The sequence below is a fragment of the Diadema setosum genome, chromosome 11, assembly GCF_964275005.1.
Source record: "Diadema setosum chromosome 11, eeDiaSeto1, whole genome shotgun sequence".
In the NCBI taxonomy this organism is placed as follows: Eukaryota; Metazoa; Echinodermata; class Echinoidea; order Diadematoida; family Diadematidae; genus Diadema; species Diadema setosum.
Genome location: NC_092695.1, coordinates 36,356,474 through 36,367,465, shown reverse-complemented (window position 1 = coordinate 36,367,465; position 10,992 = coordinate 36,356,474). Strand labels below are relative to the sequence as shown.

The following is a 10,992-nucleotide window of genomic DNA, read 5'->3' as shown; positions in this document are numbered from 1 at the left end:
TCACGTCACACCCTTTTGGAGTAGCCTGTCCCAGATCTGCTGTGGGTCATCACCCAGCTTGGGCAGGTTGGCGGCTAGGTCTCCCAACTGGCTCAGAGGGTCCTGAATATCAGCCAAGAAACAAAAGGGAAAAAACACTAATTAACATTCACATTCATACAACCTCGGTTTTTCGGGGGGGGGGGGGGTGGGGGGATGGCATTTTATAGAACATTGCACAGCTCTGCTCTCTGTCTTTTTGCTTTATTACTTGCTTAGAATAGTCTCAATTTTCTACAATGCAACAGCTTTTATAGTACACCACAAAAACAAATTCAATACTCTGACACGCACAAGGGTACCTCAATGCTGATTGGTATTATTACAAATGTCTTGGTTACAACAGTTTAAAATTCCCATGCTATAGATCATGTCTATGAATCTGTTCAAATCACAATTCAAATTCTGAAAGTAACTCCATGTCCAGATGATATGCATGTTCCAAACTTTCATTCACAAATTTATGTGACAAGAAAATGATGTCCAAACCTCGCTGTAAAGCTTATATATGGGATATACAGTGGACTCTTCTTTTATCAAACTTCTCTGGTCCAGTGTTTTAACTTAGCAATGCGGAAAATGTATTATATCAGAGGTTGAAAGCAACAATATGCACAGAAACAGCAAAATTGCTTCATTTAGGTGAAGGTTTATTGTATCAGCACTCTTTCTAAAGAGAGACCATGGGCTTTTGTAATGATTCATGTGATTGCCTTTGTTTAAGCTGTTAAGGACAAGTCCTGGGTACACCCTGACACATGTCTATGGGAAATGCATGTTGTAGCAAAATCAGTCCGTCCTCAACGGGTTAATGATTGGACAGAGTAGGGGCTGGGTTGAATATGTGATACTCACAAAGGTGACGACATGCTTGTTGTATCTCTCTTCAGTGAGTCTGTTATACGCCAGTCTCTGTTTCTCTCGGATGAAGTCCCTCTCATCAGCTTCACTCTGCATCGCTCTGTCACAAAATCATAGCAGCAAAGAACTGGTATAGTTAGGTGGCATTCCATCATGTTTGGAACACTCTTTTTCTTTGCCTCACATTTGAGATGTAGAAAAAGAATAGTGTATCGGATTATCGCACAAGCACTGCAGTATACGAATGAGATAATGTACAGTGATGGATCTGGGATTTGAAAATAGAGGGGGTGCAGATGATAATTTTTTTTAGATTTAGCTATAACAATAATTTTAAATTCTTCTGTTGAGATGTTTTCATAGCAACTGATTGACAAATTGCCCTACATTGATGCAGTACCCACTGCATGCTATAAGGATTAGAACCAACACTTGCTGTCGGGCGAAAGCTCGGTGGTCTAGTGGAGATGACGCCTGTCCGGAGATCAGGAGGTCGTATGTTCGAATCCTGCTCAAGTATGTACGCCCATGATTTTTTATCATGGCTGCTACTAAAACACTGATCAATTCAGTGCTTATTTACGTCGATGTAGGGCAATTTGTCAATCAGTTGCAACAATAATATGGACGTTCAATATGTGATGCTCAAAAAACAGAGGGGGTGTGCATCCCATGTGCCCCAGACTGATGTACTGGATTGTAATTTTTGTCTAGTGTCCATTTGTGCAGATCATATACACAGACTATAACAGTTTATTCATAAAATCAGCATTTGACTTTTTTTTTAAAACTTCAAATATGAAAATGACCACCACTTACTTGCAATGCTCACATCTTGCAGGCTCATGTATTGGTTCGTCAGAAAACTGGAAGGGGAGAAACAGAAACACAAATCTCATCAAACTCCCCCAAATATATAGAGAAAGCACTTCATCAGCAATTGATTAATGGAAAGCAATAAGTTTCAGATAATCTAAAGTATGTGAGAAAAACACTGAAACATACAAAAATTAATTTGAAAGAATATCTACACTGTGTTTTCAGAGAAATACACTGTATCCATGTAAGAAGCCCACAAATAAAATGACACTACACAAATAAGACTTAGCAAAACTAATATGAAATCAATTAATTTCCATAAATCTCAGATGTCTGTGCACCATTGATGTTGAACATTTTGAACTTTGATCTTGGCTGCAGGCTGAATTGCATATTATGACCTTCATGCATCAATAGTGCATATCAAATAAAATAACAAATATGTAGGATAAAGTGCACCCCTTACTGCAGCCTTCATCTAGAACATGTCACTCATTTTTGCCAGGCAACAAGAATGTCTTCAAGGTTCAGTTTTGAAATTGCAAATTCCTCACTGCAGCATCAAGAAAATCTTGAGCAGAAACTTTAACAACTTCAGTCCTAGCTGAGAAGTGACAAATTCCTCATGCTGACATTCAACTTGTGAATGGTCATGATCAAACATATCATGTATGATAAGTATAGTTTTATCACATCATCTTCATTTCATGGTGAATAGAAGATGACGATGACTTTGTCTCATCATGCAAAGATAACTATATGCAATCATACCTTCCTCATGTTGCACAGCAGGTTCTCTATCCTGAGTCTATCCAGTACACCTCGGGACACAATTTCAGGGGACACCAGGGAATCCTTGCTCTCTGATAACAATTGGTGCTTCCTCACACGACTTGTCCTAGACGTTCTGTGTTCACCTGCATGTGCTGGAAAAAAAAAATGTAGAGCTTTGGTAAGATAGAAGCTCTCTGGCCATCAATGACACAAATGCAAAAGAAATATAAAAGCATAACCTAAGACTGTCAAGAGCATGCTTTTTTTTTAAATCAGTATTATCATTTTGATATGCCTAACGGTCAATAAAAGAATGAGAATAAGCGATTTTGGTTCCACAACTGCAGTGGCACTGACACCATTTTTTCCACTTCTTGTTACCATAGCAGTTGTTTTCATTGCCAGGTGTCATCAACATACAAGCAAGTATTGTACACTGTAGGAGCCCTAAACTCTTCATTACCAGGTATATGCCCTAATAAATCAGAATTCCATGAAGATCCAGTTACATTCAGAGACATCAAAGGTGCAAGCTTCTAATTGACAGAGAAATATCTACTACGTACTTGTAAGAGTTCTGTATTGTTTCCGTTTTGAAAGCGGTTTTATTGTGTTGCGCAAGAACAAAAGCCGGGCGTGTAACCAGTAGTCCAACACAATGGTTTAGAGATTGGCCGGTGTTTCCGAGCGTGTCAGCTTACGGCTTACAGGCTGGTCGTGAGCTTGTCTGTTCAGTAATCATTGTGTAAGCCATTTAATGGTGGTACTGTACAACATACCTTTCCTGTACTTCAGAGCATCAAGCTGGGTACTGATGAACTTGGTGCATTTACTATCAAACTCCACATCAACAGGTCTGTCTTCTTGCTCCTTTCGTGGCTTTGCTCTGCCGGCTTTTTTGAGCAGGTGAAGTTTCAACCGCAAGAAGCGCCTCTCCGCATCAACGTCTGCCAAGTCAGATTCCTAGTGTGTGTGATATTCCAAGAACAGAATAGGATTGAATAAAAGATAAGATTCTTTGTTTTGTTAGACATATAAGACAAAATTGAACTACACTACGCACTTGGGACATGTGTGTGTCATACAATGCAACATCGCTTGAAATCCTCCCTTACTTAAGCCTGACAACATGAAAATTATTGCTCACAAACGATGCTTCCAAACTTCATCTCGTCTAAAATGGATCAGTAATGATTTCATTACATAAGTGGTAAAATCTGATAAAATACAGTCTTATATCGTACATCACAAAAGATTTAATAACATGGCAGAGCTCAGCACTAATTTTTTGCTTGCTTGTCAACTTTTTTTTTTCATTTTGTCTGCATCATGATATTAGGATTATAAAACAACTGTGCTTGTGGTTGGCTATTTGCACTGAATTTCAAGAACATGTAAATACAGTGGCATGACATCAGATTCTTGCAAAAAAAAAAGTTTGAACTCACTGTCACTGAATCCTCATAGGAAGTGGTACTCGGGCTCTCTGTGTCAAATGTATCGCTGTATGGTGTTGAACTAGCTCCTGTTTGTGATGTACCACCACTTCGATTTGTTGCTGTGTAGAATGTCTCTGACTGTTGTCGAGAATCTGCAGAAACATTGACATGGCCAGAAATTTGGCAAAATAATGGAGTAAGTACTTTGATGTATAGCAGTTTAACCCAAGTAAATGCTTACACTATGGAATTTCCATATCACATTTTACACAATGTATTTCCCCTCTCAAGTGTAGACAGCAATTATAGGTGACTGGAAAGCCAGGATTGCATTTGAGATTTGCATTAGCTTTTGACCAGTGGTCCTAAAGACAAGGAACAACATTGTACATAGTTCATATCAGAGCATCTGCATAGACAGAATGTTTTTAAGGCTGTGTGTGTGTGGGAAAGGGGGGGGGGGGGGACACTTTAGAAGAATTACTACCAGAATCCACAGGTCTGGCGCTTCCTAAGTTAAATAATTTTCAAACCAAAAGTTTCACAACCCCTGCCCTGTCTCACCAGTCACCACCCAGGCATTCGACAGCAGAGAGAGAAACTTGTGGGGTGAAATTGAAGAAAGTGGATACATGTACGAACAGGGCTAAAAATTCACACCGGAGATGCAAGTGGAAGAAGTTGTAGGACTTGGAAGCTACACAAGTAGGGTAGTTCTTACCAAAGGATGAGGTGTAAGCTGTTGAGTAGCGGCTTGTCTCTTCGTCTTCACTCTCAAAGGTCGTGCTTCCGTAGCTCCTAGTCATCCTCCCCTGAGAATTTGAGCTCTGACCCAGCACAATGGAGGACACCTGTGATGCATCAGATGATCCTAGGATGGTCTGGATCTCATCATCACTGCTGGTCTTGTCATTGTCCTCCGACAATGTGCGAGAAGACGAACCAATGCTGGAGCTGCTGTTGCCGCTCCTGCTGTCTTTATTTCCATTGGCATGAAACATGGTACAGTTTGACAATACGATACAAGTATTGCTCTTGAGGTCAAGATCTGGGGGTGGAAATAAAGTAGATGTACTAAATGCAGCATTTAGCACATACTGAACAGACTAAGGTCTAATGGAGTCAATGATTGAGAAATTTAAAACACACGCTAGGCTGCTAATTGTATTTGTAACCAAGGTAACATTGTAGATTATTCAAATCCCGTTTCCTACCCTAGTACTACCTAGAGTGAGAGTTAAGATTTTGAAGATGATTTAAACTGACATAAAAAAAACAAAGCTAGCTGGGATAGGAAGGTCTACAAATTTGTACATTTAATGCATGATAGATCTAGATTTCTACATCAATTCAGTAACATGTCATACTCATAGATGATAAAGAGTTTGGAGACTGTAAACAATTCTATTTTACACTAAGTAAATCAGTAGGTACTTCTCTTCTACAGTGTCAAACATCTGCTGACTCGCTACTCTAATGTCCAGTGTATCTTACAAGGCCTTATTACAAGGGCTAGGCATATAGGCATGGCATAACGACAAAGTAAACTTTAGGCAGTTTAGCTCATATCAGAATTAGACTTTTTGTTTATTTGCACTCTTGCCAACAACACATGATCAGCAGATCTGTAGCACGTTGGATAGAGCAAGATCTGCAAATAATAAGATAATATATGTTGTTTGTCAGTATCAGGACACGCAGAGTACTAAAGGCTAAGCTTGTCATGACTAGGATTTAGAAAAAGATTGGAGTTAACTTTGTGATTCTGTTCAATAAAAGCTTTGTCTTTCGACTCTATTTTTGTGACAAGCTACCTGCCTACTTGACCATAATTTTGACCGACAAGTATGTCTAATTCCGCGAAAAACTTCCCATTTATAATGACATTTTCTGGGTCAGTTTTTCCTGACCCAGCAAATGTCATTATTATAAATGAGAAGTTTTACGCGGAATTAGACATACTTGTCAATGCTTGTCGGTCAACCTGCCTGCCTACCTACGCTTCAGCTTCAGCTGCATGCGCAACGCTGCAGTCGCAGGAATAGCTAATACTAATAGCCAGCCAGCTGCCTTCACTTCACGCATTTCATTCAGGCCATTGTCAAGAAATGATACTTACCTCGACAGGGGAAGCAACCACACTGCAGCGATAAATCTCCACACTCTATAGCCTCAAAACTAAAACCAACAACCAGTTTGCGGTGGTGCGGAGCCTGCTGCTCACGAACTACAATTTACAACGGCTGTGACTATATGTGGGGCTGCGTAATATGGCCAGCTGGTTGATTGTTGTTCGGAAAGAGCGCGTCCACAAAATAGAAGTTCGATGGTGTTGGCATATCGCCCTCTAGAGCTCTCTTCTAGGAAACCAATTAAAACTAAAGTCGCAATGGTAATACTGATACTTGTAGTACAAAATGTACTTCCGAAACAAACGGAGGTTCAAGAAATCGAGTCACAATAATTATTCCGTTTGAAGTTGAACCCATGTTCGATGCCGCCACTAAAAAGTATTTGAAGTTTGTGTCAAACTGGATCTGCCTCACAGACCAACGGCACCTTGACTGATTCATGTCCATGTATCATTAGGACCAGCAACTCTCACGGAAGATAGCCATGAACAACGAGTATTGCTAGCTTCTATACTCTTTGGCCATGAAGAGTCTGATCTCAAAACGAGTTCACCCCATTCTTGTTAATTTGAGATATTTGTGACACAAGCTGTCAACTTAAACAAAAAGAAAAAGAAAAAGATAATTGGAGATACGGAATATTTGTATTCATTACTTCAAGAATATTCCATGTTGTGTGACAGGTGAGGTATTTACAGGGAAGGTGTTTATTTTGCTCTATTTTGATAATGGACCCCGATGATTGACTCACTTTTATATGTTTAAAAATGGCGCTTAATCCATTTTGCGATCAAATTCTTCATATGTCTTTGATCAAATTCTTTACATGGCTTTGTAATGGGAATACTTTTCGTCATTCCAACTTATGAAAAGAAAAGCAGTTCATTTATAGATGATGGTTAACAAAAATGTGCTGATATTGCTGGAACAAAAATCAAAATTACTCGACTCGATACGTCTGGACAAAAATCTAACCTATGAAATTATAAAGAACTATGTCATAGGCCTATAACTTGCATTAGTGGAAAGTGATCGGAAAGTAATGAAATTGGCTTTCAGGAGGGCTGTTATTTCAATCACTTTCACACAGCTCATCAGATTTACATTTTTGCACGTATTTCTGGAAAGAATTGACTTTTGATTTGTTTTTAATGTGGGGATGTATGGTTGAGGGGTCTAGATATCGCGCACGAAAATTTGAAATGCTCTTATAATAGAAGTTATTCCATAATCGTACCTGAATTTCTCAATGAATATCACGAAAATGCAGAAAAATCACTTCCCAGAATCTCCTGATGATACGATGACGGAGTAGTGCGCTGTCGCCGTTTGTATGTCGGACTTTTTTTTACGCGTTCAATTTCTCGGGGTATGTAAAGATCGCGCAGCTGCCCTCTGTAGTTTCATGTGTGAAAGTGTCTGCCCCTCTGCGGCTGTAACGTGCTCCGGCTTTCGTAGAATATTTTTTCACTTGATATTAAATTTGTCCCTGTTAAGCAACAGCAGTTTTACCTAACTTGTGTATATTATTGTTATCATTATTATACGTGTTATTATTTATTATTAGTATTATCATTATCATTATTATTGTTATTGTTATTATTATCATTATTACTATTATCATTATTACTATTATCACCACCACCATCATCGATCATCATAATCATCATCATCATTTTCATTATTATTATTATCACTTCCACCACCATCATCATTTTATCATTCTTATTATCATTATTTTTATCATTGATATTTTCATAATCGTTAATGATTTTCATTTATAAAGTTTTCTTACAATATTTCTAATCACTTTAACCGATAATATACACGTAATATAAAATGGAAAAAAAAGTAAAATATGAACATAAATTTGTGTGTGTGTGTGTGTGTGTGTGCTTACCCATTCGTCACCCTCTCATTTTCGTCACCCATTTGTCACACTCTCATCTAATTTTGTTTTCTTCAGTATCATTATGGTTATGGTCCTCCCCTGTCACAAATAAATCACAAGTTAGCGCAAGAAATCACACTTCAACTTCGATAGACTGAAATATTTATTCCTTTGTAATATTATAATCGTTGTGTTAAAATTTGACTTAAAACAACTGGATTTTATTAACAGTATTTCAGCGTAGCTGGCAGCATACATTGTTCTTGTGTATGATGACGTCACGTGGTAAACGATCGATCGAACAAATTACGAATTCTATCGACTACGAACGAGACAAGCGAGACGACACGTCTAGGCTACAACATCCTTAGGACAGATTTTTAAGGGAAGGTAGGTTTGTACAAGGTAAAAAATTGGAAACTTAGTGGAAAATTTGTTGGAAATCAAAATTTCTTACCTGCTTCCTTCTCATGTTGAGTGGTAAGTCAGGTATGTTTATTCCATGGGCGTATCGGCAAATTTTGCGCTTAGTCCTACGCGTAATATCGCTTGCTATACGCAGTTACGCTATGCGCGATCATTAGGTCCCTGCGCGAGACCTAGTACCCTTACTATACTAATTATGTAGAGACATCAGCAACAGAGGGGCGCCCCCATGTGGCAGGCACCTCTCTGCTTGCTGTTCACAGGTGAGTTGATGGAAATGAGAACGTCACAAATTACTCAAGAATTTCAGTGCTTATATGTTACGGTGCTGTATTATCAGTATTGGTAATTGTTATGAAGAGTTTTAAGGGCCAAACAGGCATATTATGTGGAGTGAGAGTGTTTGTCAGAATTTACATGAAGCCATTCTATTTGTTTCTGGTTGATGGTGGTTTTGTTCAGTGGCACTAAATGCACGGTAACTTGTGTATGTACGTACCTGTGTTAAGTCAGTCTACGGACGTATGTTGTGTGTACGTGTATGTAGTTAATTGCGGCTGCCGTAGTCTTGTGCGCACAATGTATTCGTAGTGCAGTAGTACAATGCAAGGGCTGCAGGCCTGCGTAGGTTTGTGTACGTGACCAATTACGGTACTGAACAGTGTATAATGTAGCGCTGTGTAACAGTATAGGGCGTTTAGCGTGATCTGTGTACTCTGGTATTACATGGTGCTGTGTAGTATGGGGCGCCTATAAGAGTGTGATAAGATGCTGAGTTGATGGTTTTTGATGGAAGCTATTTATTTACACTACATTTTGGTAATGCATTTAAGGTGGAAGAGTTTAGAGATAGAGTCAGAGATGTACAGTGTAGGTACAGTGTTGTGGGTTTATGATGTAATACCACTGAGGTTGTAAGAGGGAATATTATTCCTTTTGCTTCCCCTAATAGAGTAAGATTCTGTATTGATAGGAGGGACTAGGGTAACTATACACAGCCCAGTCGCCGCTGTACATACGTAGCGCGACAGGGCTGTACCAACGAAGCTCCCAACACGTAACTATACACAGCCCAGTCGCCGCTGTACATACGTAGCTCGCGTAGCGTATTAACAGCGTCTGGTCGGGCTAGGACTAGGGTATCTTGTAAGTGTGTCGTCTAGCAAGAGATTTAAGAAGCTACCTGAGTATCGATCATAATAGTTTTGACACACACAATGGATGAGTTAAGAATACAGGTGTATTGCACTGCCGTTACCATCATTTAAGGTTTGTTATGCTGAGACATTGTGTAGATTTGCATTTGTTTTTCATAGTTGGTGTACCCTGTGATCTAAAGTTGTAAGATCCGCAGTAGTTTGGTATAATGTAATTTTCAGCATTATTATGCCCCCATCTTATCTTGCTGACATTCTAGATTTGATGTAGTGGGACCTATGTACATCAGATGTGTGATTGTAATTGTTTTGAGTAGGGATAGGTGATTTGACTGACGAAGTGATCTGTAGATGTTAGGAATGGTTGGTGGAAGAGAGGATTTATCCAGATGATATCGCGTGACTTTATTCTAAGAGCAAAGATGATCTTATAGAAGGGTTATGTGGAAGTGTTAATAATGGGTGCATTCAGGCTCTGGTAAACTGTTCAGCAATTCAAATCAGTGAAGAGAGAACTGCTGTCTCATTTGTTTTTATTATCATTCAAACAAAATAGCATAGTTTGAGTCAGATCTTTGCTGGACTCTAAAACAAAACAGGTATTATTATTTTCACAAATAATGGTGAATAAGTTATGTATTGTATATGTATATGAAAGGACTGGTAGTCACACATGTAAAAAGCCTTTATCCTACTATATGGGGTCTGACATTACACTAACAGAGTGGACATGACACTGGCTGCTTATCATGAAGTGTGGAGAGTATGATTTTATTCCATAGAGTGAGCCCTTTGTGTGAATAGACATCACAGTGTTTTAAAAAGCAGACATTGTTACAACACATTTACATTGTATCAAATGGTTCCACAACATTTTGTATCCAGCCATTTACAGTCTGTTTAATGTATTATAGTGGTTTTTAACAGTCATGATAAGTGAAATAACACCCAGAGGGAGAGTTATGTCACATACAGTTGATTATATGGCAGATGCTTTCACTAGTTATGATACTATTGTTGATATCCCATTGTGGATTTATATAGTTATAGAGACAATAACTCACTTGGTATCTGTGTGTTATAATGAATGAGTTGTTTTGGTGTTAAACATGTGCGGACTTGATGATGTGCACATAAAGTGTTTCAAGGGTTCTCCTAAAGTACATTTTAGGAGCTGTAATTGTGTTGTGACTTTATTATGAGTCAATAAAAGAGACCTCTCTGCTTGCTGTTCACAGGACTCCTGTCTAGTGTTTGTCTTCATTGACTGCACGACCTCCCACCCGAACCCGCGTGCCGTATAATCATCTCCATCATAGACACACATACACACACACACCGTCTTCACGTCATCTCGCCCTTTTCTCCATATCTCTCTCCTCATCCGCCCCCATTCGGCACCTCCCTACATTAAGTTACATCTTATTTGAAAAGCAAAATACACCGGGAATTAT

At 38.9% G+C, this 10,992-nt stretch overlaps 1 protein-coding gene across 1 annotated transcript; it reads right to left on the bottom strand.

The window, feature by feature from the left end:
* LOC140235464 (uncharacterized) lies at positions 1 to 4,933 on the bottom strand. Its single transcript, XM_072315491.1, has 7 exons — positions 4,654 to 4,933; positions 3,942 to 4,084; positions 3,273 to 3,456; positions 2,491 to 2,645; positions 1,720 to 1,766; positions 895 to 1,000; positions 1 to 102 (listed from the first exon to the last, which is right to left on the bottom strand). The coding sequence occupies exons 1-7, from the start codon at positions 4,931 to 4,933 to the stop codon at positions 1 to 3; spliced, it is 1,017 nt and encodes a 338-aa protein (XP_072171592.1).
* Positions 4,934 to 10,992: the final 6,059 nt, after the last annotated feature.